The sequence below is a fragment of the Salmo salar genome, chromosome ssa11 (genome assembly GCF_905237065.1).
Source record: "Salmo salar chromosome ssa11, Ssal_v3.1, whole genome shotgun sequence".
NCBI lineage: Eukaryota > Metazoa > Chordata > Actinopteri > Salmoniformes > Salmonidae > Salmo > Salmo salar.
Window position 1 is genome coordinate 73,135,793 of NC_059452.1, and position 27,434 is coordinate 73,163,226.

The following is a 27,434-nucleotide window of genomic DNA, read 5'->3' on the forward strand; positions in this document are numbered from 1 at the left end:
TCTGAGACCAGGTTGCCATCCAACCCAGCCATTGAAGAGACCACCACGAAAATACACACATTTTCTGAGAATATCTGTGAATTAAAAAAATACATTCGGTGGTATTTTGAGGGCTACATTAAATGTAAAATACACACAGGAGATGTTATAAGGCGTTATGTAGGCTTACGGGCTGCCATGTGGCGGCGGAAGTGCCTACCCTGAACGGGGTCGCCTGATAAGCTACTACATGAAAACATCCGTGCTACGTCTACATTTTCCTGCGCTGTCAAATGTCAGCTTACTTGGGCTGTCTGCGTTTTGCCAGTAGAATAAACGTGAGTCTGAAAGCTCATAGTTAATGATTAGGTTGTGAGTTATCTTGGCCCAAGAAAATCACGCTGGAACCACAGCTTTTCTGAACGTACTGTACTGTCGACGTTGCAGGCACCGTGTTATCTATATTGTGAGGTAAGCGCGTGCGTGCTTTCCCAGACTAAGTTAAACTTGTTCTTTTGGACTTGTTTGACCTCTGTAGCTACTAGATAAGCTAGTTGGCTAGCAAGTACAGCGACTATCTAGTTCATTAGTTAGCAAAGTCGTTTTTTGGTATTATGCAACTTGAGCCATCTCACAATTTCAAACAAATGTGCATATGTTAGATCCCATTTTTTAAATGTGTGTATATATATATATATATATATATCTCATTTCTTTTTTTTCTTTTTTTAAGACAACCCCATACAGCTAGTTAGCTGCCACCAAAACAGATTTCTAGCCTTTGACTATAATTTTACTATGCAGACGGTCAGTTGTTGAGAAACACTTGGCTTTTGTATTTGCTACACAGCTACAGTACACAAAACTCTACATTGTTTGCCAAAGACTCATTGATCTTAGTCTCTCCACTACCTCAAGGTTTTACTGTGCTCTTTTTCATCATACTCTCATATTGTGAAACAATTAAGCTATCAATATCTATCACATTGTCATGCTCATGAACTTGTCATGAAGCACAAACGTGCAATGTTCCCTATTCCAATGTCTTTCCTGTTCCACAACTAGAAATTAAGCTACAAATATGCAAAATAATATTTTTTTTCAAGCTATTTCAATTGCAGCCTTTTCAGAGCATTGTGTTGTGCGTTGATGATGATGCCGAAACAGAACCAATTGTACTGTGGTCCTTTTATATACTCTTTTCAATTACAGCTTTGAACACATTACCTGTCAGTTATCCCCTTTATAACAGAGAAAAAAAAGTGAGCCTCTCTAGAGCCAGAAAGTTCCATGACCTGGTAGTCATTATTTATGTCAATCCAAAAGTACATCAAAAAATGGTCAAGGCTGGTCAACCACAAGAAATGTATGGAACTTTTATCTCTCAAATGGTCGGTGCTCACTGATCTTATTGTGGGAAGTCTGCTATTGAGTGGCACTCAACAGCCACGACAAACTCTTGCCACAAGACTTGAACCCCAATGCACAAAAATCTATGCAACTTAGATGCTGTTATAAAGATCTGCTTTTCACTTTTGGATTTCGCTTTCAATTCGACTGCTCTGGGAATAACAGGGTCACTCATAGTTAACTGACTTTGTTATATTTTCATTTACTCACAGATATGTGAATGGGAGGAATGTTTATGAGTGGGTCTGAGTGAAACAGTGCCCAATTGTCTTTATGTATCAGGAGGACAGGGACAGTATCCAATGGGCCAGGCTGTCCTCCAGCTATGCTGCTGTAGTTGGCCCTCCTTCCCTTTGGCATCACTCCTACATGACTGAACCGTGTTTGCCTGGTAAGGGTTCTCATTCTCAACAACCAGTTTACTTTACAGACAGACTTATACTTAGGCTAGTTGATGATGAAGGCGGCAGGGACCAAGTGTATTTGAATACAACTTGTCAGACCTCCGCCAAGCTTAACTGACCACCTTAAAAGTTGAAGTGGATTGTAAGTAATTGTTTTGATCTTGGTTATTGATTGAGATTGCATCATAGTTACAGTAGAGAAAATCAATCCCCTCCTGGACCAAGATCCCTGCAGCCTAAATTTGTTTTTCTTACACTTAAAGTAATAGCGCCCCTTGTGTCCACTGCCAGTAATACAGTATACCCCGGGATGCTACAGGAACGGTATGCAAATCTGGTGACCGCCCAACCCTAGTCACATACAACATTCCATGAATGGAAAGCAGTGGATTGATAACACAGACATGACAGGTAAAATAAAACAGGGCTAAAACAACACCTGTAAATCAAAGATGGATTGATGAGAACATGATCAGAATCTAATGGAGAAATTCAAGTTTGAATTGACAAACTTTTGGTTATTGTACCTCAACCTGTATTGTTCTGTACCATCTTGTTTTAAAAGTCGGAAAGTAGGCTAACTTTGCCATTGTACACTCTTAGCTAGCCTGTGTACCCTTTACTGTACTGTATTTGCATCAGGTAGTGGGTCTTGTGCATTCATTAGGAATGTGTTTAAAGTCTGGCAATTATGTAGCAAAATTAGGTCAGTGGTGTACTGTTAAATGTGAAAGAATTAGGCTTAGGTCTACGTGATCATGTGAGGCCAGTTAGGGTAACTGATGGCGATATCATACAGTTTATTTATTTAGATAAGACTGATTAATTGCACACTTTCAAATTGCAGGTCAAGGGTTATCTTTACTGTCCACTGAAGTGATTAGTGAATTAGGCAGGCCTTTCCAAATGGCATGTTGCCACATTGACAGACACAGGCAGAGAATGGTTTTGAACGTTGTCTTCTCTACTCAGCCCTTCTTTGTTCCATCAAGGTGTTGAACTTGATGCAGCTTTTACTAAAGGCAAGAGCTGAAGAAAGTTAATCTCGCTCTCTGAACAAAGCTACAGTGTACACACACACACACACACACACACACACACACACACAAACTGTTGAGTAAATAGTAGGCTTCACTGAGTAATCATCACCTCTGACCTCTAATCACAATGTTTGAGTTGCACAATCATGGAATGTTTTGTTGGTCAGTGGTTGTTGATGCTCTTTTTTCCGTTCCGTAATTTTGTACATTGTGCTATTTACTGAACATTTCATCATTGCTTCAGTCACTTTAATCTTCGGCGAGGATTATTATGAGCCCGTTTTATCAGCGCCTATGGCTTTCATATAATATGCCTACGTCGGCCTTGACTTGACATGCACTTTTACGTCGTGTTCCACAAAGCTGGAGGTCGGACTGTTCTGTCACAGTCACACTGTAACTCATTTTAGACTAAAGGTGCAAGTACATTACATGTACAGTGCCTTCAGAAACAATTTGGCGGCAGGTAGCCTAGTGGTTAGAGCGTTGGACTAGTAACCGAAAGGTTGCAACATCAAATCCCCGAGCTGACAAGGTAAAAATCTGTCATTCTGCCCCTGAACATTACATTTACATTTTTACATTTTAGTCATTTAGCAGACGCTCTTATCCAGAGCGACTTACAAATTGGTGCATTCACCTATAATATCCAGTGGAACAACCACTTTACATGGCAGTTAACTCACTGTTCCTAGGACGTCTTTGTAAATAAGAATTTATTCTTAACTGACTTGCCTGGTTAAATAAAGGTAAAATAAAAAAACGTTACTTTTTCCACATTTTATTGTTACATTGCTTAAACTTGAGGTGTTGTGTTACTGATCTACACACAATGCCCCATATTGTCAGTGGAATTTTGTTTGTAGAACATTTTCCAAATTGATAAAAAATGGAAAGCTAAAATGTCTTGAGTCATTAAGTATTCAACCCCGTTGTTATTGCAAGCCTAAATAAGTTCAGGAGTAAAAAAGTTGGTTAAAAAATCACAAGTTGCATGGACTCATTCTGTGTTCAATAATAGTGGTTAATGTCTTTTTTGAACGATACCCCATCTCTCCCACATACAATTATCTGTAAGCCCCCTCAATCGAGTAGTGAATTTCTAGCACAGATTCAACCACAAAGACCAGGGAGGTTTTCAATGCCTCGCATTTTTCATCCACTTTGACCTTACAAAGTATTTTATGTAGATCGTTGCCCAAAAATGTCAATTAAATCCATTTTAATCCCACTTTGTAACACAATAAAATCTGGAAAAAGTCAAGGGGTGTGTATACTTTCTAAAGGCATTGCATCGCTGCAGTGTATCCATTATCCTTTATCTTTGTCTCCGATTGGTCGCCATAAAGTCTAATGATTAACAATTCCCTGTACGTGGACCCAAGCACAGGAAATGGCATTATTAGTTGTGTTCTATGCATCAGCATTCAGTTTATGATCAATTATTTTGATCAGGAAAGTGTTCTTGTGTTACTGTATAGGCTAGCTTATGTGGGTTTTACCGAACACTGATGAACACAAGCCTACACTGTTTGGTCCTGACTGTTTGTCTGGTCAAAGGACAGTTTTATGAAATATAAAAGATTGTCTGAGCAGCAAACAAATAAGTGAGTGGACATCCCATTATTTCGTCAGCTAATGTATGTTTTGTCCAGCACTTGTAGGGTATGTTTTGGATGTGTTTTAAAGTATTTGCTTTTGAATTGGCTCTTTTCCTCATTGGGGGGGGAACCCATGTGATTGGCTGGATCAGAGGAAATAAGAGGCAGATGAACAGTCACATGAGGAGGGCAGTCATGAGAGAGAGCAGTTTATTGCACAACACACAGTCACTTTCCCAGACTCAAGCAGGAGAGCACACTCAGGATCAGACCACACACCTATACGCATTGATAGGTTGCATGAACACACACACATTGACAAGTATCTTGTCATTGATTTGGCTGTAACAGAGACATTTGGGTAAGTTTTAATGTGGTGAGACATTTGGGTAAGTTTTCAAATTGGGTGAGATTTTATCTGGAATGAAACTATTTCATATAAATTATCGAATCAAGAATGTTTAGGCTACCATTTAATAATGTACATGTTCCTTGTATGAAATGTAATTCAGCTGTTTTTACTTCTGCATGCTCCAAACAGTCTGACTGTTCTGGGGGGGAGCATGGACTCTGTTAATTATGTGTTTCCTGTTTTTATGTCTAGCTCAACCGAGTAAGCGAATATATGCAGGGTTTAGGCTTTTAATTTGTAAGTCGCTCTGGATAAGAGCGTCTGCTAAATGACTTAAATGTTAAATGTTTTATCCACAGTACTTTGAGAGCAGTCGTTTCTAATGTGAGTCCTATCTATATGATGATCACCGTTGTTTTTTATTTAAGGGGCTAGATCAGCTTTAATTTTGCAGAAAATGCTGGGTTCTATCAATGTCATTTTTGGCATAATTTCCAATCCCCCCCCAAAAATATTTTTTTACATTTCCATATTTTTAATTTATTTTACCCTAACCCTCCCCTAATTGGAGTAAACCAAGGACAACTATACTTAGGCATCTACTTCCAGCTTATACATACTAAATACATTTTACAGACACAGTAAAATTTTTTATATTGGTTTACTTTTTTCATTTTTATTTCATCCTTCAGCCACCCTCAACCCCTAAAAACTATCCAGTCTTGACTTATTTCTGCTGTGATGTTTCACAAAAGTTCTGAACCTTTCTATTCTCAAGTTTCCACAGATTCTAAATGAAAGATGAACACCTTTACTAAAAGTACAATTATATTATTGATCGACTGACCATGGCTTTTCAAGTCACCCAGCAGTGCTATTTGCAAAGATAGATTTAAGTAAATGTTGTGATTTATTTTTGTATTATTTTTCTCAGCCATTCATGAACCTGCAACCAAAAACAAGCTACATAGGGGCAGTACCAAAATAAATGATCTAATGATTCTCTTTGCAGCAAAATCTGCAGAGCTGGGATGGTTGTATCCTCCATATGAACTCAGCAAAAAAAACAAACGTCCTCTCACTGTCAACTGCATTTATTTTCAGCAAACTTAACATGTGTAAATATTTGTATGAACATAAGATTTAACAACTGAGACATAAACTGAACAAGTTCCACAGACATGTGACTACAATAAATGGAATAATGTGTCCCTGAACAAAGGGGGGTCAAAATGAAAAGTAACAGTCACTATCTGGTGTGGCCACCAGCTGCATTAAGTACTGCAGTGCGTCTCCTCCTCATGGACTGCACCAGATTTGCCAGTTCTTGCTGTGAGATGTTACCCCACTCTTCCACCAAGGCACCTGCAGTATGGCTGGTGGCATTGTCATGCTGGAGGGTCATGTCAGGATGAGCCTGCAGGAAGGGTACCACATGAGGGAGGAGGATGTCTTCCCTGTAACGCACAGCGTTGAGATTGCCTGCAATGACAACAAGCTCAGTCTGATGATGCTGTGACACACCGCCCCAGACCATGACAGACCCTCCAACTCCAAATCGATCCAGCTCCAGAGTACAGGCCTCGGTGTAACGCTCATTCCTTCGACGATAAACGCAAATCCGACCATCACCCCTGGTGAGACAAAACCGCGACTCGTCAGTGAAGAGCACTTTTTTGCCAGTCCTGTCTGGTCCAGCGACGGTGGGTTTGTGCCCATAGGCAACGTTGTTGCCGGTGATGTCTGGTGAGGACCTCAGTCCAGCCTCTCTCAGCCTATTGTGGACAGTCTGAGCACTGATGGAGGGATTGTGCGTTCCTGGTGTAACTCGGGCAGTTATTGTTGCCATCCTGTACCTGTCCCGCAGGTGTGACGTTCGGATGTACAAATCCTGTGCAGGGGTTGTTGCATGTGGTCTGCCACTGCGAGGACGATCAGCTGTCCGTCCTGTCTCCCTGTAGTGCTGTCTAAGGGTCTCACAGTACAGACATTGCAATTTATTGCCCTGGCCACATCTGCAGTCCTAATGCCTCCTTGCAGCATGCCTAAGGCATGTTCACGCAAATGAGCAGGGACCCTGGGCATCTTTCTTTTGGTGTTTTTGAAAGTCAGTTGAAAGGCCTCTTTGGGGTCCTAAGTTTTCAGAACTGTGATCTTAATTGCTTAGGAGTGGGACGCCCCGGTGTACAACTGAGCACGAGGAGAAGTACATTAGTGTCTAGTTTGAGAAGCAGAGTTGCAAAGAAGAAGCCATATCTCAGACTGGCCAATAAAAATAAAATATTAAGATGTGCAAAAGAACACACACTGGACAGAGGAACTCTGCCTAGAAGGCCAGCATCCCGGAGTTGCCTCTTCACTGTTGAGACTGGTGTTTTGCGGGTACTATTTAATGAAGCTGCCAGTTGAGGACTTGAGGGGTCTGTTTCTCAAACTAGACACTCTAATGTACTTGTGCTCGGTTGTGCACCGGGGCCTCCCACTCTTTCTATTCTGGTTAAAGCCAGTTTGCGCTGTTCTGTGAAGGGAGTAGTACACCGCTTTGTATGAGATCTTCAGTTTCTTGGCAATTTCTCGCATGGAATAGCCTTAATTTCTCAGAACAAGAATAGACTGACGAGTTTCAGAAGAAATTTCTTTGTTTCTGGCCATTTTGAGCCTGTAATTGAACCCGCAAATGCTGATACTCCAGATTCTCAACTAGTCTAAAGAAGGCCAGTTTTATTGCTTCTTTAATTAGCACAACCGTTTTCAGCTGTGCTAACATAGTTGCAAAAGGGTTTTCTAATGATCAATTAGCCTTTTAAAATGATAGACTTGATTAGATAAACAACGTGCCATTGGAACACAGGAGTGAATGTTGCTGATAATGGGCCTCTATACGCCTATGTAGATATTCCATTAAAAATCAGCCGTTCCCAGTTACAATAGTCATTTACAACATTGTCTACACTGTGTTTCTGATCAATTTGATGTTATTTTAATGAACAAGAAATTTGCTTTTCTTTCAAAAACAAGGACATTTCTAAGTGACCTCAACTTTTGAACGGTAGTGTATGTAAATAAGGTATCTGTTTTTGTATTTTTATAAATTTGCAAACATTCTGAAAACATTTTTACGCTTTGTCATTATGGGGTATTGTGTGTCGATTGCTGAGGATTTAATTTTTTTTTTTAATCAATTTTAGAATAAGGCTGTAACGTAACAAAATGTGTAAAAGTCAAGGGGTCTGAATACTTTCCCGAAGGCACTGTACGTTTGTGTAATGGCTAACTTCTCGCTGTGGTAGTAACTGAGTCTAGCAGAGCAGAACAATATGAGGCAACAGATGTTTTGACTGGAAACCAGCAGTTTAAAAGATGTGGTTTTTGTGTCTTCATTTAGATTCTCGATGTCTGTTTTGCTGATGCCATTGGTTTCCCCCTCTGGGTGTTCCAGGCCTTTTTCATATATCTTGTGTTTCTCAAATTAATTGACATTGTCCATTTAAGTGGGCATTTATTGTGTTATAAAGGCAGTTTTTACAGATGTGGCCTTGGGTTGTTTAGACATTAGATTAGTAAGGGTCCTAATGGCGCTCTCGACTCAAGTGGCTAATTCTTCCTCTTCGAATGATTGCTCTCTTAAGTAGGGAGTGAAGGTGATTTTCAAAGTGACATGTATAGTAGATTTAGATTTAACCTGAAGCCGTGTATGAAATAGCCTTGGCACACACTGGTCCGAACTGGCTTCACAGGGACCATGTTGTTCTATCTGTAGCCTAATATGTGTCTGTTCTTTCCTCAATTTAGGTACTCTTCAGATCTGACAAATGCAACTATAATTAGCCTAACTATTATAATTGCATTATCAATAACTCGATTACAAAATGGCAACGCTGTAATCGTTATTTTGACCTATATACGTTTATGGTCTGGATACTGTGCTTCCTTTTGCACGTACTTAATGTCCAAGAAAACCGTTTCAATTAGCGTTTACAATAGACCCCGGCCACCAGTGGGTTCAGTACAGTAGGTTGAGGTTCATGGTTAAAACACCTCTCAACTGAATCGCACCATCACCGTCTCTCCATAGCAATAACACTGGGTACTTTGGAGACTTTGACTGACTCGTTTTAATTACGGTCCTAACTTTTTCAATCGGTGCTAACCAAGGAGCATTAGAGAGGATCTGGGGCTTGTCCTCAGGCTAGTGGCATGGTGCCAAGCCAAGGACCAGGCTACTCCAATTCTGAGGGATTACCCACTTCATCCCTCTTTAAGCTCACAGTCAAACACGGACCTGTGTCCTTACAAACCTGGAAAATTTAGCTTGAGAGGACCTAAATTCGACGTGCAGGCCTACACCTGGAAAATTGCACACTATGCATTTTTCCTAGACGATAATAAGCAGGAGTCCTACACTGTGCTGCTAAGGGTGGGGCAGTGTTCCCTCTAAGCTGTGTGCGTGCGTGGGTGCTGAAGAAATATCAGCCCACAGAGAGAAGCATGAGATTTAACTTGACTTGAAATAAGGGCTGTGTTTCATGTAGGCTTACCCTGGCATGATGTTTTGATAACCATGTAAATCTCTCTCAGACAAGGGGGACTTTTTTATCAATATATTCGTCTATATTTCCGAAAATGCTAATTAGCATCAGAGTAGACATCATGCAAGACTACAAATCCCTGCAAGCTCCTGCACGTCATCTCTAGCTGACACCTTTGCTAACGGGTATTGTGTCAATTAAAAACTTGCACAAGACAGTTCATAGAATTGTCAATTTAAAGAAATATTTCCAATTTATTAATTACAAAATGTAGCTAACTTTACATAGTTAATCCAGAGATTCTTACCTTTGCCTTGAATCAGGCTGTCGCATCCAGATCATGGCATTTGTTATAGCCGCATTAGCAGCTAATTTAGCATTTCAATTTTGGGGGGTAAATACAGGGAACTATGTTGATATAAATCACCTTGTCCTAGAGAGATTTACACTTATCAAAACGTCATGCCAGGGTAAGCCTACACGAAACGCAGCCCTTATTTTAAGTGTTTCTAAAATCCCCTATAGGAAAAATGAATGGTGGAAAAACGATTAGACCCATTTCCTTGTTTGACCCCAAGGTTTTATGGGTATTATGACTCAGACTCTGGTACTCTATAGGCAGCAGGTAGCATAATTTGTCTGATTCTCTGTAATAATGGAATGGGCATAATGCATTTTATTTTGTAAAGTGGTTTCCTGCATCAAACAACACATTTTCAGTCACCTCCTTGTCTATTGGACAAGTGGATAAACAGCTTAATATCAAGCCTTGCATGTTTTTTTACATAAATCTCAAGGAATGTAGGCCTACATTGAACACACCACATTGGCTGCTACTGTAGGCTGAATGATAGAACAACTATTTCCATGTTAAAATGTTAAGGGATGCATTTTTCTCCATTGTTTTCAATGGTAGGCCACTCTGGTAGCACTACATTATGATCAAATAGCCACAGTAGCCTACTTGGCCACTGTTAAAACTGTAACTTAAAGCGGGTACAGCCTCAGTGTTCACAGTAAACGTGTGTTGGAAGTTGCACAGAATTTTCACAACGTTCAAGTTTGGGCTCAGCAGACCTTAAATGTGCTCAGTGCCCAATTTATTTTTAGTGAACATTTGGGGTGGGGTTTGTTTTATTTTTGGCTTGATGTCTGTTTCCGTCTTGTCTTCACAAGAATTTTCTGAACACCTTTGGCACTGCCAAATACCTACCACAAAAGCCACCTGTCGTGGTCTGTGTGGAGATGTGAAGTGTGTGTGACTGATGTGTGTTTTGTCTCTGTATTTCCTGGTTCTTGCAGTCCTACAGTACAGATGAACATGGACATGCACCATGATCACCACAACCACGGCACCATGGCTCCTCCCACGGGGACAGACTCCCATGAGGATGGAGCAGTACACTGTGCAGGAGGAATGATGATGGTGAGTGGGCCTGGCATTCAGAAATATGTCACACACTAATTTCTCTCTGTTACAGTGTGGGATTTACTTAGGCTTGGCACCCTGTCACTGCACTTTCTACCACCAAAGTTGCAAATCTGATTTTAAGATGAATGGTTTTAAACTCTTAATTCAAATGGCCTGCTTGACATTTCTCTCTGCTGTGTGAGCTGAATCACTGTAAACCCCTTGGCTCTGTAGATGTGTGTGATACAATTTGTTTTCTGTTCCTCTTCTGAAGCAAATGACCTTCTACTTTGGCTACACAAACGTGGAGCTGCTGTTTGCCGGTCTTGTCATCAACACACCTGGAGGTAAGAGTGTGTGTGGTTTCCAGGATGCATTTGTAGACTTGAAATGTAGTGCAAAAAGTATTTTATGACCATGGCCATTAACGATTCATTATTATCCCCAAAAAGAAGTTGAATATCTAACCAACATTAACATCTCAATCATGTCTCCTCTCAGAGATGGCAGGGGCCTGCATTGGTTGTTTCCTGCTGGCTGTGCTCTACGAGGGGCTGAAGATCGGCAGGGAGTTCCTGTTGAGGAGGAACCAGGTCAACGTGCGCTATAACTCCATGCCTGTCCCGGGAGCAGACGGTACCATGCTCATGGAGACCCACAAGACTGTAGGGTAAGTGAGACCAAATATGCAACAGGCCTCCTCACTAAACGGACACACAGTAGTACTGCAGTGAAGTGTTCCGATTTATACCCCAAATGTGAGACTTCTAGACATGGCAGCCAAAAAGGGCTACTGGCTCCACATTAACTTGTAGTAGGACATTTTGAAGCTTATTTGTCCCATTTCACACATGTACACATGTGTATTAATACACGTGTGAATTGTAAATGTGTTTTTTGCATATCCCAACTCTCCCTGAGACACACTTGTAGACTGGCCCAATGCTCTAACCACTAGGCTACCTGCTGCCCTGCCTTACTGTTTGTGGGGAATGTTGTAGCCATAACAGGAATTTTAAAAATGTCTAAGTAGCCACTAACACCTGACTTGCAGAGTGCTGTGAATGAGTTGATTGAAAACATGACTCTCTTAATATTCCTGTTTCCTTCTCTCTCCCCTGCAGCCAGCGGATGCTGAGTCTGTCCCACTTGCTGCAGACTGTGTTACACATCATCCAGGTGATGGTCAGCTACTTCCTTATGTTGGTCTTCATGACCTACAACGCTTACCTGTGTATCGCCGTGGCAGTGGGGGCCGGGGTGGGATACTTCTTATTCAGCTGGAAAAAGGCTGTGGTTGTTGACATCACCGAACACTGTCACTGACACCCCCACCTGGTCTATTCATCCTACCACACATGTAAAACACACACACACATACAGGCATTCTCCTTTCAATCCCCATCGTCATGCATCCAGTTTGTTTTGTTGCATGTATCACATTTAGACAGTTCACTTTGTCACACTAACGCTTGATGGTAAATCTAAATTATGACCACGAGCTTTTACATTTGTGAGTCTGTCCTATTGGTAGCTCTAGATGACTACCCGTGTCACCGTAACACGATGTTGGTATTCCAAATTCTTACGCCTCCTGTCTCAATCTCCACGTCTCTGTCAAAAGAGCTGAACGTTCACTCTTCCCCCAATCGTGCCATTCTTAATCAGTATTTTTATTATTGCACAACAATCGGTGCACGTTCATTCTTACAGCATCGGACCTAGGGTTTTCTGCTCACACAGGGCATTTGTGACATTTACAACTACTTTCTCCTTGAAGAACAGTGTGCTGGTACAAGCAGTCATATGAATAGGGCCTACAGTATCTCCTGACCAGGGAACAATGCTGGGCCCTAGTTGAAGCATTCTGAAGCCAAGTCCTCTGCATTCCATCTGACAGTCCGGTGGGGGCCATACATAATCAGTGTCTCACAACAGGAGTCAAAAGTCATACTTGAGATTGGCTGTATAACTGAGCCTTAGTAAACCCTTTGCCTTAGAGGAAAACATGTGACAGCCTAGGCCAACTGTAGACAGGACCCATAGTCTACTGATAAGTGCGAGCACCATTTTAAAGAAGTTTGTCCTTGTACTCGTCACGTGATTATATTAATTAGAATATAATGCAGCAGAAAGTGACAACCCTTAAAACCCTCATGATACACACTGCTATGCAATGTTCAATTTTGGATAGATTAATTTTTTTTAAACTCAGTATTTACAAATAACGCTTCACTTAAGCATAGGCTTGATCTGACCCATAAATGTACAATAAAAATTTGCTCTTGCACATTAAGAAGCCAATGTAATTACAATATGTACATGTCAAACACACCTACTGCTAGTATCACTTCCAATGAAGATCATTTCACATCTAAATTCAAGTGTCTGCCTTTCTAAATCTTTACTACCATAAATTGTTGCTGGACAAATCTTTAATTTGCTTGTTTCAAGAAACTAATTCATGTTGAACAGATTACTGGGTCTAATCTGAGCACATAAGGAGGTCCCTAAAAACCTCAACCTAAAAAGAGTTAACTTTATCACTTCATGAAGTGGGATTCCCCGCTATAATTAGGGAGTAACTTTTGGTGTGTTCATTCAATAGGCTTAAAGTAGTGCATGTCAACACAACATGGACACTAGTGTCCTTATTGGAGCAAGTGCTCAGGTCCCAAGGACAAGCAGAGAACTGGGAAAGTAGCAGGCTGGATCCAGTGCTTTCTCAGACTGGCCTAGTAACACATGATTTCTGCACTACTTTGTGACCCATCAGTGTCACACACTACAGACCGTACATACTTTGACAGAAGGGTGATTTCTATGAAGTAGAACCTAAAAGAGAAAATATTTCACTTATATAGGTATGTCTTTTTAGTTTCTTAATGGTGTACCTTTTTTCCATTTGAGATAAATGACTGTAGTACATTTATCAGTTGCCTGAGTGACATTGTGTTGTGCCTGGTTTGGGGATCAAATTCCCAGTTGCTATAACTGGATTTAACAGCCACGTGTTCTCATTACATTACATTACAATAAAGCCAGGGACATTAGTATATACTTGAACATAACCGTTTCTGCTTTACCATGTGGGATCATGTATAAAGAGGATATATTATGGTCTACTGTACAAATGGAGTGAATTGGCCAAAAACAACAGTGGGAATCTGACCCCCAATCCAGCACAGCCTCAGTGTGAACATGTCTGTATAGTTTTACATATTTATAGTGCTGTAATCTTTTTAGAGAAAACAAGTAATAAATGGTATCATTCAAGAACTGTATTTGTTCAATTCTGTTGCAGTCTCCTGTCCTTGACAACACAGCCTTGAAGGCAAATAAAAGTACAATCATACCATTGTAAGTAATGACTGATTTAGTTAGTCCATTCAGTTAATCCGTCTTTCCACAGATGCTACCAAGTCCGGATGTTTGTAATAAAGGAGGAAACCACTGTACACGACCCCTCCCATCAAACATGACATTGTACAATAGGCTACCCTTTGCATCACAAGTCATAACTTTTCAGGTAAATGTAGCAACATTACTTTAGACTTATGAATGCAATATGATCCTCAAAATACACATTTCTTTGTAGAGAAACTTCTCAGGTAAACAAATACCCCTGACCATGTCAAGAGCAGTCACGGTGCCAACCACACACCAATGCTGGAGGGGCCAACCATTTTAGCGGTCTCTAATGTGCCCATTAGGAACCTAAAATTGCAGGTTTCCAAAGAGCGATGGCAAGGTGTTGGGTTTAGGATGGGGCTTGTAGCCTATTCTCTCATTGATCATCTGTTCCCGTGTCTTCCCATCCCCTGTTCCACTACCGGCCCCCACCATGTCACTCGACATCGCCACGCCAACAACATCCACCTCATCTCGCTGTTTCTTCCGACTCTGAAAGAGGAAAGTGTGGGTGGTAGTTAGACACATGGAAGTTCTGCTAATCATCAAGCTTTTCTTGCAAAGTTAATAGGGAACTGCATTGTTCATACACTAATAAGATAGCATTTTATACCTGCAAATACTATAGAGATTATTCATGATGGTGTGGCTACTCACCTCAAGCTCTTTCTTGACACTCTCAAACTCCTCCGTGTCGTCCAACTTCAGCTCCAGACGGGTGGGCTTTCTGCGCAGCATCTTCTACCCACTAACGTTAGCTGGGAAGCAGATGTGCCGTATCAATGAATACTTATTCACACAAGTGCCATAGGAAACTGTTGTACTATTATAGCTGGCTAAAGATAGAGAGAAAAGGTGACAAGTCAAGTGCTGAGTGCAATAGGTAACGTTAGCATTAAATCACTTAGTGCTGCATATGAACATATGAAATTACAGAGTAATTGTTAACTCTGCATTGTTGAAAAAGGACACGTAAGTATGAATGTCACTGTTAGTCTAGACCTGTTGTTTACGAAGCATGTGACAAATAACATTTGATTTGATTTAGGCTGCCAAAGAAATTAATTGCACTAATATCTCTGCAACGTCCTACTCCTAGCTAGCTAAATAGCAAGCTGGCTAACTAGAACTAAGACTACAGTGACGGACCAAACTTGGCAAAGGAGACCAAAATAGCGAGCTTCCCACGTCAATACTTTGTCTCTGAGACCCAATGAAACAAGCAAATCGTTCATATTTACTTACATTTTGTTGTTTATTTGGATAGTAGCTAGCCACGCTCTGTAGAATCCGCCATAAATTGACGAAGAGCTTCTGGGTAAAGTAGTTTTTCAGCTGTGCCTTGCTTCGGCGTGTTTGACCCTTGATTACAGTCAGTCGGCTTGTTCGACATAGAGATCGCCATCTTGTAGTCCTAAAACCCAGAAATTAGTTACCTCTGGTTCGTTCAGCCATACATATGGCGAAAAGGAATTGGAAAGAATAGGGTTTTGGGATCAATGCCGAAAATAATGTCTGAGGTTAACACAGGCTTAATATCAGTCAGTTAACATGACCTTTATGAATTCTTTCCCCATACATTTTTGTCATTTGAATGGCTGAACGAACCAGATGTAACTCATTTTCGGGTTTTTGGATTACAAACTGGCGAGCTCTATTGCAGCCGACTTTAAAGGTGAGTCAAGACTGACTTATTTACAAATCACCTTATAACCAGTGGTGTAAAGTACTTAAGTAGCACTTTACTATTCATATTTTTGACAACATTGACTTTTACTTCACTACATTCCTAAAGAAAATAATGTACTTTTTACTCCATACATTTTCCCTGACGCCCAAAAGTACTAGTTACATGTTGAATGCTTAGCAGGACAGGAAGATGGTCCAATTCACGCCCTTCTCAAGAGAACATCCCTGGCATCTCTACTGCCTCTGATCTGATGGACTCACTTAAACACAAATGCTTTGTGTTGGAGTATGCCTCTGGCTATCCGTACATTTCAAAAACAAGAACATTGTGCGGTCTGGTATGCTTAATATAAGGAATTTGAAGTGATTTATACTTTTACTTTCAATCTTTAAGTATATTTTAGCAATTTCATGTATTTTTGATACTTAAGTATATTTAAAACCAAATACGTTTAGACTTACTCGAGTAGTATTTAAGTGGATGACTTTCACTTTTACTTGAGTCATTTTCTATTAAGGTATCTTTACTTTTCCTCAAGTATGACAAATTGGGTACTTTTTCCACCACTGCTTATAACTTACTCAATGGGCGCGCGAAAGTAGACGACTGTAGACAGAAGTCGATGAATGAACCAACTGCAAGTCGGACAACTTCAACTGTTTCTAGGAAACGTGACAATGGCAGACATGGCATTCGCCTTTGTTATTGCCGATATAGTGGATGCTATCAACATTCCACTTCTTCTACACAAAGCTTAACATAATCAACATGGTTCAAGGAATGAATATCCTGATGATAAAGAAATTAGATACCAGCCCAAGCTCTTTCTAACATTTACAAGACCAGGTAGTGAGTGCATAGGCTATTAGAATGAGAGGTGTTTTTGCAGCATATAGGACATGCTCTGTTGTTTGCCATTACTTCATGCCTTTGTACCTTCCTCATTATTTGTGATTGTGCAACATCAAGATTCAACACCAAGATTCTTACTGTATGGTAATTGCTGCATGTCAGCATCACTACAGCATGCAGTGTATGTCTTTAATACTCAGCCTTTATGTTGCTTTTGTCAGTAAGCATGTAAAGAACAGAATTTGATTCAATCACATGAAAGACAAAACACTCACTGTAGAGAAAAGTATTAGACAATAAATGTACACCAGTTCACATACTGGGCAAACAATACGTATACGATCACTTCATATAAGTTACTGAGTAAACAATATGCCAAGCAGACAAATGCACTTGGTATTGACCCCACGACTGGTGTCTGGGGTACTTGCTCATTAGGGACCGGTTTCCCGGACACAGATTAAGCCTCTAAAATTGCCAGTGTAGAAATGCATGACAATAACCCATGTGTAGCCTACAATATGTATTCAATTTTATTCACACTTAATAGACAATCAACCAATTACAATTTGTTTGGTGACAACAATATTACAAACAAGACAATTGTAGGCTATAACATTGGACACATTACAGTAACATCTAGATAAATACATTAGCTAAATTGTCACAAGTGGGATATTTTATTTATGTTAGAAATGTGGATCACATGTAGGCCTATGCAATTAGCGAATCCAAGATGGCGTAGTAGTCGGACATGCGTGTTTGTCTTGTCCCATGTAAATAGTCGGTCTCACTGTTTTTTTTCTTCATATATATTTTTTATATTTTAATCTCACTTTCCACCTAAGATCTAAATATACTTTCCTGCAACCCGCCCCATCCATTGTGGTACGGATCTGTTATTTTTATACGTTATAACTGGAACCTCCATCAGAAGCTAGCCAGTTAACTAGCTAATAGTCACTGTTAGCCCTGCTAGCGGACTTAATCTTTAGCTCGGTCACCAGCCAGCTTTAGCTCGGTCAATACCTGCAAGTCTGCACAGCGCGATATCAGACTGCTTTTCTCCACCATGTCATCGGATTCCTGCTGCAAGCTCTGAGCCATTACACCGGATCATCGCAGCTAGCTAGCTGCAAATGATTGGCTAACGCCTCTGTCCCGAAGCAAGCACCAGTTAGCCTTGAGCTAGCCTCGAGCTATGCCCATCTCCCGGCTAGCCGAAGAGGTATACCCGCTAATTCATGGGCTACAATACCTCTTTTGCCAATTGGCCTGGACCCCTTTATTGCCGACACGGAGCCCCGCCGGTCCATCACGACTGGTCTGCCGACGTAATCATCCGATGTGGTTTCAACAGGCTTTTCCGTTGCTTTGTCACTGAAGACCCTTCTGCTATCCCCGGCCCGCTACCTTTCTGAACGCCGTGCCTCCCGCTCGCCTAGCATAGTAGCGACTACCGAACGGCTCCCGGACTCATCTATTGCTGCTCATTGAACCCTATGGTCACTCGGCTACACATGCCTCTCTAATGTCAATATGCCTTGTCTTCTGCTTTTTCAGTTAGTTATTGTTTTATTTCACTGTAGAGCCCCTAGTCCAGCTCAACATGCCTTAGATTGCTCTTTTGTCACACACCCCACACATGGGGAGACCTCACCTGGCTTAGCTGGTGTGTCCAGAGATGCAAGCTCTCTCATCGTCACTCAATGCCTAGGTTTACCCCCACTGTACTCACATCCTACCATACCCTCGTCTGTACATTATGCCCTGAATCTATTCTACCACGCCCAGAAATCTGCCCCTTTTATTCTCTGTTCCCAACGCACTAAACGACCAGTTCTTATAGACTTTATCCTACTCGTTCTCTGTTCCTCTGGTGATGTAGAGGTTAACCCTGGCCCTGTAGCCCCCAGCATCACACCTATTCCCCAGGCCCTCTCATTTGTTGACTTCTGTAACCGTAAATGCCTTGGTTTCATGAATGTTAACATCAGAAGCCCCCTCCCTAAATGTGTTTTATTCACTGCTTTAGCACACTCCGCCAACAATGACGTCCTAGCCGTGTCTGAATCCTGGCTTTGGAAGGCCCCCAAAAAGTCTGACATTTCCATCCCCAACTACAACATTTTCCATCAAGATAGAACTGCCAAAGGGAACGGAGTTGCAATCTACTGCAGAGATAGCCTGCAGAGTTCTGTCATACTATCCAGGTCTGTGCCCAAACAGTTCGAGCTTCTACTTTTAAAAATCCACCTTTCCAGAAGTAAGTCTCTCTCACTGTTGCCGCTTGTTATAGACCCCTCTCAGCCCCCAGCTGTGCCCTGGACACCATATGTGAATTGATTGCTCCCCATCTATCTTCAGAGTTCGTACTGTTAGGTCACCTAAACTGGGAAATGTTTATTACCCCAGCCGTCCTACAATCTAAGCTAGATGCCCTAAATCTCACACAAATTATCAAGGAACCTACCAGGTACAACCCTAAATCAGTAAACATGGGCACCCTCATAGATATCATCCTGACCAATTTGCCCTCTAAATACACCTCTGCTGTCTTCAACTAGGACCTCAGCGATCACTGCCTCATTGCCTGCGTCCGTAAGGGGCCCGCGGTCAAACGACCACCCCTCATCACTGTCAAATGCTCCCTAAAACACTTCAGCGAGCAGGCCTTTCTAATCGACCTGACCCGGGTATCCTGGAAGGATATTGACCTCATCCCGTCAGTAGAGGATGCCTGGTTGTTCTTTAAAAGTGCTTTCCTCACCATCATGCCCAATTCAAAAAATGTAGAACTAAGAACAGATATAGCCCTTGGTTCACTCCAGACTTGACTGCCCTTGACCAGCACAAAAACATCCTGTGGCGTACTGAATTAGCATCGAATAGCCCCCACGATATGCAAGTTTTCAGCGAAGTCAGGCACAAATATACACAGTCAGTTCAAACAGAAATTTGCATCCTGTAGCACTAATTCCAAAAAGTTTTGGGACACTGTAAAGTCCATGGAGAATAAGAGCACCTCCTCCCAGCTGCCCACTGCACTGAGGCTAGGAAATACTGTCAACGCCGATAAATCTACAATAATCGAGAATTTCAATAAGCATTTTTCTACGGCTGGCCAAGCTTTCCACCTGGCCAGCCTTACCCAGGCCAACAGCTCTGCACCCCCCGCAGCAACTTGCCCAAGCTGCCCGCACCTGCCCGCCCGCCTAGCATCACTACTCTGGACGGTTCTGACTTAGAATATGTGGACAACTACAAATACCTAGGTGTCTGGTTAGACTATAAACTCTCCTTCCAGGCTCACATTAAGCATCTCCAATCCAAAATTAAATCTAGAATTGGCTTCCTATTTCGCAAAAAAAGCATCCTTCACTCATGCTGCCAAACATGCCCTCGTAAAACTGTCTATCTTACCGATCTTTGACTTCGGCGAAATACAAAATAGCTTCCAAAACTCTACTCAGCAAATTGGATGTATTCTATCACAGTTCCATCCGTTTTGTCACCAAAGCCCCATATACTACCCACCACCGTGACCTGTATGCTCTCGTTGGCTGGCCCTCACTACATATTCGTCGCCAAACCCACTGACTCCAGGTCATCTCTAAGTCTTTGCTAGGTAAATCCCCGCCTTATCTCAGCTCACTGGTCTCCATAGCAACACCCAACTGTAGCACGCGTTCCAGCAGGTATATTTCACTGGTCACCCCAAAGCCAACATCTCCTTTGGCTGCCTTTCCTTCCAGTTCTCTGCTGCCAATGACTGGAACGAATTGCAAAAAATCACTGAAGCTGGAGACTTATATCTCCCTCATTAACTTTAAGCATCAGCTGTCAGAGCAGCTTACCGATCACTGTGCTTTTACACAGCCCATCTGTAAATAGCATACCCAACTACCTCATCCCCATATTGTTATTTATTGTTGTTGCTCTTTTGCACCACAGTATCTCTACTTGCACATCATCATCTGCACATCCATCACTCCAGTGTTAATGCTAAATTGTAATTATTTCGCCACTATGGCCTATTTATTGCCTTACCTCCCTAACCTTACTACATTTGCACACACTGTACATAGATTTTTCTATTGTGTTTTTGGCTGTACATTTGTTTTTCCTATGTGTAACTCTGTGTTGTTGTTTTTGTCGCAATGCTTTGCTTTATCTTGGCCAGGTCGCAGTTGTAAATGAGAACTTGTTCTCAACTGGCCTACCTGGTTAAATAAAGGTGAAATACTTTTTATTTTATTTTTATTTGATTGTAAGGATAAAGATATACTTAAGCTCTAAATAGTCATCCATCTAAAACAGTAAACATGCACTGATAATAACCAATGATAGTTATGCGACATCAACCATTTATGAGCATGTAGTGCCCTTTGCTTCCAAAAAACAGAAGCCTGTCTCCTACAATGCTTTAGTTCCGACTTCATGTTGCAGTTGGTGAGGGGCAAATGCAGAAATTTCCAGTTGACTGCAGTCAAAAGTTTATTACCTTTGATCACATGGTTGTTGTAAAGGTCATGCAGTCGACATGTCATCGCAAATCTGACCTATACCCATAATGCAACACACTTTCAAAAGTGGTGACCAACGTTGGTCAACGTGATCTGCTTGTTTCTAGATCAATCAGTCAGAATTTACAGAATTTAACGTCACGGTTTGGATGCTCTCGAACACGCCCATTGATTTGACCCAGAGGAAAATATTTGGTTTGACTCCTTTACACTAGATGTCGCTGTGAAATTTCTAACCAACGTTTTCGATTAACAACTTCCTGTTCCCAGACCGAGATACAACGCGGCTACCACTTCTGTAATTTGATTTTGATAGTTACTTTTCTTTTGTAGTTGCTTTGTTATTTGAAACCCAATACTGAAATACAGCTAAACCAATCCCCGTAATGTTGAGCATTTTGTTTGGTTGGGGATGCTTTTGCTGTTGGCAAACTCTTGAGTATTGTTTGCTAACGTTAGCTAGCCAGTTTAACTAGCTAGGCTATGTCGACGTGCTCTTGTATAGGAAGGCAGCACGAACTCCCAATATTTTGTCAATGCATCTTATCCATTTGATTTACTGATTAGGGACTTGGCTATTGTTGGTCACCAAATTGCTTGGTTTAATAGCTTTACACTTTGCCTCATTAACTATAGCGATTGAGGTGGTTGGCTATCAAGTACTCAAATCATTAATCTGCGTATTTCTTGTCTATTCCAGGGCAGTATCTTTGTGGTAAACAGTGGGACTATACATAAGGACCAGAGATGTCTGACGATGAAGAAGCTCCGCTGGTGAAGAAGACCAGGATCTTCTATGGCAGTTTGGAGGAGAAGGAGAGGGAGAGGCTGGGACGAGAGGCCTCTGGGTCAGGCAAAGATTCTGTCAAAGCAGGAATCGAGGCTGGCAACATCAACATCTCCAGTGGTTAGTATACCAAACCCAAATCTGTATTTGAAAAGAGTTATGAAGAGTTTGTTGAGGTATCATCTAACTTCTCCTCTCCCCTCAAGGCGAGTCCCTTGAACTTGAGGAACGTGTGACTGAGCGCCAGTCTGAGGTATTGGCTGACTTTGAGCGCAGAAAGAGAGCAAGACAAATCACAGTATCCACCGACGACGCAGAGGTCAAAGCCTGCTTACGGGCCCTCAGGGAACCAATCACACTGTTTGGGGAGGGGCCTGCTGAGAGACGAGAGAGGTGAGGGACACAAGCATGGCTCTGTCCACCCCTTCAAATATTTGAATGTGTGAATCAACAATTAGACAACAATCCACACATCTGTGACCCTTTGATGCTTTTACAACATGTTAACTCACCATTTAAAACAGCCGTTTTGAGGAATTGCCCTAATGCTTTAACACACTGTATCGATAGTTATTTCACGTGCATTATGTCCACCTTTTTAATCATTGCTCACAATCTCTCTTCCCCTCTCCTGCTCAATTTGTACTTGCTCTCTTTTCCAGGCTAAGGAATATCCTCTCTGTAGTGGGTCCAGATGCATTGAAGAAATCGAAGAAGGACGATGAGAAATCCAAACGCTCCCAAGAGGAGGTGTGATATGTGGCTTGACTCTCCTATATCTTTCTCTCACTACTACAGTCCGTATTCATGCAATATGGAGACACACGCGTTTGATGTCTTCTCCTGTTCCCCCCTTTCAGTGTCAGCAGACATGGTACCATGAAGGGCCGACCACTCTTAAGGAGGCAAGGCTTTGGTTGGCCAGATACTCTCTGCCCAGGTACAGCTTGATTCTAATGTTGGACCATAGTTACCATGATGACAATGATAGTTTCAAAGGTTGTTTTGCAGCAAAATCGTATTGATAAAAAAGCGCGCGCGATGTCTCAACAGGGCCGTCAAAAGGTTAGAAGATGCCAGAGCTCACAGGGAGATCCCAGAATCTACACGGACAGTCCGGACGCAAGAACTTCACAAGACGCTCAGGGTACGTCCTCCATCAGTCTCCGAAAGCATTAAAGGACTTGTCTTGTTTGTGAAAAACAGTTGTAGAATGACATGATTTTCTCTGTCTATCTAGAACCTGAATAACTTCTGCAGTCAGATCGGTGACGACAGGCCTATATCCTTTTGCCAGTTCAGCCCCAACTCCAAAATGCTGGTGACCGCGTCTTGGTGAGTCCCTTCTCTCACTCCTCTCTCAGTGCACCGCACAGGCAGCAGTGAGCATGATTACGTGCACACAATAATACGATTATTGTGGATAGTAAGATGAATATAATAGTTTGTTTTAAAATGTTTACGTACTTCTCCAAACTCACTTCACTCGCGCACAAGAGGAAGGCTTGAGCTACCGTTGCAGGCACATGCACAGATCAGATACACCGTTGGAACGCTGATTTTATTAAAGCTGTTTACATGTCCTAATAATTCTAAAGATTGTTCAGAAAACCGTTTTAATATCAAATTGTTCGTTTGCATGTAAACGTACTGTTTGACTTTGGGTGTTTTTTGTATTTAAAATGTTGCCATCAATAAAGGTATTTGACTTTTCCTCATCTCTTCCTGACTTGTTCTTTTCTCTAGGAGTGGCCTGTGTAAACTGTGGAATGTTCCTGACTGTACCCTTGTCCGTACCCTTCGAGGTAAGAAGGATCTCTTGTTTTCCTCTTTCTTATCCCTTTGCAATTCCTCTTTGCTTGGGCAACGGTAGTCCGTAATAATTGTAAGTATATCCAACCCTAATACATCCTTATCATCGCGTGATCTTCTCTTTCCCTTCCCACAGGCCACAACACCCATGTGGGGGCCATCTGTTTTCATCCTCAGGCCACTCTGACTCTGGAGGACTCTGATGTTAACATGGCCTCCTGTGCTGCCGACGGCTCCGTCAAACTCTGGAGTCTGGACAGGTCTGCTCCGATTGCTATCGTTACTGTGTTTCTGTCTTTATTGCCATCTGTCAAATAAGGAAGGCTACCAAATATTATTCAGGCATAAAAGGGTGAGGGGTCGACCAAGAGCAGTGAAGCTTATTCCCAAATGTTCCTCGGGTACCGTCATAAACAGTAGCTGAGGTTGTGGAGTGAGCTGCTGAAATCAATGGTGGCCATTTAAAAAAAGAAAATGCATGTTGATGTGTTGTAACTGTGGTAACCCCTCTCTTCACAGCGACGTGCCTGTCGCTGACATCGAGGGCCACTCCATGAGGGTGGCAAGAGTAGCCTGGCACCCCTCTGGAAGGTTCCTGGGCACCACCTGGTGGGTGAATTTATTCCCAAGCATTATTTAATCCGGCAACGCCAGTTGAGAACTTGTTCTATTGTTTTTAGAACGGCCCATCCAGGCAATACAATAAAAACAAACATGATCACTTGCCTCCACCATAGACCATAGATAAATTGTATTCTGGCCGGGCTTGTGTTGTTCAAAGTGAATCTAAAGTGGGGCTTAATCCTCTCTCCCCTCTCCCTGGCAGCTATGATAATTCGTGGAGGCTGTGGGACCTGGAGGCCCAGGAAGAGATCCTGCACCAAGAGGGACATAGTAAAGGAGTCCATGACATGCAATTCCACCCTGATGGATCTCTGGCAGCTACTGGGTAAGATCTCACTGGATATGCTATGAAAGTCAATGTCGGTTGTCAATATTTGTTCACAATACGTCATTATTGGAGAGACGGTTGAAAATATCTCTGAAACGTCTAAAACAAATCGCATTCATTTCTGTGTTCTCTTTTGCTTGTCTCTGTTGCAATGTATGTTGCCAGTAAATCTAGCACTTTTGGAGAGTATTACCCCATTATTTCTACAACAAACCTTGGCTTCAGATAACTGGGATCTGTGTCCTCCCCGAAACGAAAGTACTATCTAGAAAAGGCTTTAATCAACCCCGTAATTGAAGTGCTGTCAGGTCAAAGAGCAGATCTAGATTAGCCTATTAAAGGGAATGGTTGCTATAGTAAAACAATGGTTGGATTCAGTAGTCTGTTTTAATGAAGGCCAGTAGATGTCCACCCAGTTTTCTCAATTAGAGGTTTGGCAGAACGAGAGCCTCTGTGGCTGGCTTGGTCTGAAACATACAGGGATGTTCCCTTCATGTCCCCTAATGATAACATGCTTCCTTACACACACCCACACACACGCTACTCTTTCAGTGCACATTGTTGCTGAACAATTTGGAGGACCGAGAAGGTTTAGCAGCTTGTTCTGTGCTGTTATAACTGGTTATAACCTCCTAAATGGAAAATTAGGCAGATGCAACAAACCGGCTGCATGTTACACATTAGAGCTGGCGTTGTGTTTGTGTACAGATCCATCTTATTGTTTGTTGTAAAGCTTCTTGACAGGTGCAATTCAGCACAGAATCATTTACAGTCGAAAGAATTACAGATCCCTATTTACCCCTCATCAGCAGTACTGTTGGCTGAATCCTAGTTTGCCTCAGTACACAATATTCATCTCTCTCTCAGGGGTCTGGATTCATTTGGCCGTATTTGGGACCTTCGGACCGGGCGCTGTGTGATGTTCCTGGAGGGCCACCTCAAAGAGATCTACAGCATCGACTTCTCTCCCAACGGGTAAATGACATGGAAGATGTTGTGTTATTCATATCTTATGGATGGGGTCAGATATTCCTCAAACATATGATCTAGAACTACAGCCTGGAGTTATTCAATGGTCAGGAAGAACTCCTGGCCCTACGTATTGATGATGATGATGATAAGCCGGAGTGTGTTTATAGGTCCACTAATGAAACCATCTTCTCCGTTTAGCTACCACGCAGCAACAGGAAGTGGGGATAACACCTGTAAGGTGTGGGACCTGCGTCGCAGGAAGTGCATCTACACCATCCCCTCCCATCAGAACCTGGTGTCCTCTGTCAAATTCCAACGTGAGTTTCTCCAGGTCCCACAGACCTCCATTTTTTAAAATATTTAATCAAGCAATTGAGTAATCACAGGGTTCAAAGTTGTTAGTCACTGCGACGGATTTCTGCCATGTGGATGACCCGTCAGGTTTAAAACGTCTACAACTGGTTAGAAAGTATGAGGAAATGAGGATGGACCTATATATTTTCAAATAGCTGCCGTTTTCTGGCCTGCAAATCCAATTTTGACCGATAAATCGGACATAAAGACATCTGTGCTGCCCTATGTTGAATTGTGAAATCCCAAATGTGGTCCTCAAGCCAAAAACGTTTGAGATGGACTTGTTTGTCATGGGATTTTTTTTAGATATATTTTTTGCGTTAGACTGAGCTGATTACAGGGGTTATCTCACACACTTTTGGAGGACTGAGAAAGTTTAGCAGCTTGTTCTGTGCTGTTAACACTGGTTATAACCTCCTAAATGGAAAATATGGCAGACACAACAACCGGCTCTGAGACACTTAAGAACTGATGTTGTGTTTGTGAACATCATTTTGGACTAGTAATACCACTGTCTTTAACCAGTTTAAAAAGTCTGGACTGAAAGTCTAACTGGATTTATAAAAAGAAAAAAAGTTTGTTGCAATATTTCTGTGCTCACATTTCCCTCCATCAATCTCCCTCTGTTAGCCAATAACGGTCACTTCCTCCTGACTGGGGCCTATGACAACACAGCCAAGGTGTGGACCCACCCGGGCTGGTCCCCGCTGAAGACCCTGGCGGGCCACGAGGGAAAGGTGATGGGCGTGGACATGTCCCCTGACGGACAGCTCATCGCCACCTGCTCCTACGACCGCACCTTCAAGCTCTGGATGTCAGAATGAGGAGGGGAGGGAGGACAACTCGTAGAAATAGAATGTACCATAGAATGTCATTCTATTTCTATGGCAATACCTGACTGTCATTCCATTCAAGTAGAAGAATGTTGAACCAAGATCTGTAAAATGTTAACTTCTCGATTGATGGATTAATCTGAACATCCTAAATATTCGGAATTTGTCTTGACATTTAGTAGATTGTTCGATTTATTATTGAACAACATTTGAGGCTATTAATATCTACAACTTTGAAGTTGTGGGTATACTTTGTCCTTTCTCCCAGATATTTTTGTTTGTTAATAACATTGTTTTAGGTGATTTTTAAACACGAGTAATTTGGTGTCAAGTTGATCCAATTGCCTTTTTTTAAATAAAAACAAACTCACTAATATCTTTCATTATTTTACACTTGCACATGACAAAATGGTTACATATATTCATTAAACACACTTACAAATAGTACTATAACTCAACAAGGTGTGCATATAATGATTCAACAGTTGACTCCCACAAGGTACCAATAGCCCATATGTC

General features: G+C 41.8%; 3 protein-coding genes and 2 non-coding genes across 14 annotated transcripts; 4 read left to right on the forward strand and 1 right to left on the reverse strand.

The window, feature by feature from the left end:
* The first annotated feature begins 189 nt into the window (after nucleotides 1-189).
* Nucleotides 190-14,002, forward strand: slc31a1 (solute carrier family 31 member 1). Of its 5 annotated transcripts, XM_014128234.2 has the most exons (6): nucleotides 215-450; nucleotides 1,672-1,780; nucleotides 10,618-10,741; nucleotides 11,001-11,073; nucleotides 11,228-11,396; nucleotides 11,851-14,002. In XM_014128234.2, the coding sequence occupies exons 3-6, from the start codon at nucleotides 10,631-10,633 to the stop codon at nucleotides 12,050-12,052; spliced, it is 555 nt and encodes a 184-aa protein (XP_013983709.1). In that variant the 5' UTR covers nucleotides 215-450; nucleotides 1,672-1,780; nucleotides 10,618-10,630; the 3' UTR covers nucleotides 12,053-14,002. The 5 variants fall into 5 exon arrangements, with proteins under 5 accessions (XP_013983708.1, XP_013983709.1, XP_045545869.1 ...); XM_014128233.2 differs by lacking the exon at nucleotides 1,672-1,780 and having other exon boundaries at nucleotides 190-450; XM_045689913.1 differs by lacking the exons at nucleotides 215-450; nucleotides 1,672-1,780 and adding an exon at nucleotides 3,087-3,368.
* cdc26 (cell division cycle 26 homolog) lies at nucleotides 13,991-15,484 on the reverse strand. 2 transcript variants are annotated; one of them, NM_001140845.2, is given in 3 exon segments: nucleotides 13,991-14,629; nucleotides 14,795-14,895; nucleotides 15,383-15,457. In NM_001140845.2, coding segments are annotated over 2 exon segments (267 nt in total). In that variant the 5' UTR covers nucleotides 14,876-14,895; nucleotides 15,383-15,457; the 3' UTR covers nucleotides 13,991-14,443.
* A 51-nt stretch (nucleotides 15,485-15,535) lies between these two features.
* Nucleotides 15,536-27,289, forward strand: prpf4 (pre-mRNA splicing tri-snRNP complex factor PRPF4). 5 transcript variants are annotated; one of them, XM_014128188.2, is made up of 14 exons: nucleotides 15,536-15,812; nucleotides 21,906-22,112; nucleotides 22,199-22,385; nucleotides 22,655-22,742; nucleotides 22,853-22,932; nucleotides 23,046-23,139; nucleotides 23,233-23,327; nucleotides 23,739-23,797; nucleotides 23,941-24,064; nucleotides 24,324-24,413; nucleotides 24,631-24,753; nucleotides 25,624-25,731; nucleotides 25,927-26,045; nucleotides 26,713-27,289. In XM_014128188.2, exons 2-14 carry the CDS (start codon nucleotides 21,953-21,955, stop codon nucleotides 26,904-26,906), a joined length of 1,521 nt encoding a protein of 506 aa, XP_013983663.1. In that variant the 5' UTR covers nucleotides 15,536-15,812; nucleotides 21,906-21,952; the 3' UTR covers nucleotides 26,907-27,289.
* Nucleotides 25,331-25,467, forward strand: LOC123725287 (small nucleolar RNA SNORA47). Its single transcript, XR_006757788.1, has one exon. It is a non-coding gene; the product is annotated as a small nucleolar RNA SNORA47 (small nucleolar RNA).
* Nucleotides 26,442-26,575, forward strand: LOC123725286 (small nucleolar RNA SNORA47). Its single transcript, XR_006757787.1, has one exon. It is a non-coding gene; the product is annotated as a small nucleolar RNA SNORA47 (small nucleolar RNA).
* Nucleotides 27,290-27,434: the final 145 nt, after the last annotated feature.

What these genes read in the sequence shown, in the direction of transcription:
- slc31a1 (XM_014128233.2), top strand. Translation starts at nt 10,631, where the DNA reads ATGAACATGGACATGCACCATGATCACCACAACCACGGCACCATGGCT. An exon ending in TGTCATCAACACACCTGGAG is followed by an intron (nt 11,074 to 11,227) that starts GTAAGAGTGTGT and finishes GTCTCCTCTCAG; the next exon opens with AGATGGCAGGGGCCTGCATT. An exon ending in GAGACCCACAAGACTGTAGG is followed by an intron (nt 11,397 to 11,850) that starts GTAAGTGAGACC and finishes TCTCCCCTGCAG; the next exon opens with CCAGCGGATGCTGAGTCTGT.
- cdc26 (XM_014128193.2), bottom strand. Translation starts at nt 14,875, where the DNA reads ATGCTGCGCAGAAAGCCCACCCGTCTGGAGCTGAAGTTGGACGACACG. An exon ending in GTGTCAAGAAAGAGCTTGAG is followed by an intron (nt 14,630 to 14,794) that starts GTGAGTAGCCAC and finishes TTCCTCTTTCAG; the next exon opens with AGTCGGAAGAAACAGCGAGA.
- prpf4 (XM_014128188.2), top strand. Translation starts at nt 21,953, where the DNA reads ATGTCTGACGATGAAGAAGCTCCGCTGGTGAAGAAGACCAGGATCTTC. An exon ending in CAACATCAACATCTCCAGTG is followed by an intron (nt 22,113 to 22,198) that starts GTTAGTATACCA and finishes TCTCCCCTCAAG; the next exon opens with GCGAGTCCCTTGAACTTGAG. An exon ending in AAACTCTGGAGTCTGGACAG is followed by an intron (nt 24,065 to 24,323) that starts GTCTGCTCCGAT and finishes CTCTCTTCACAG; the next exon opens with CGACGTGCCTGTCGCTGACA.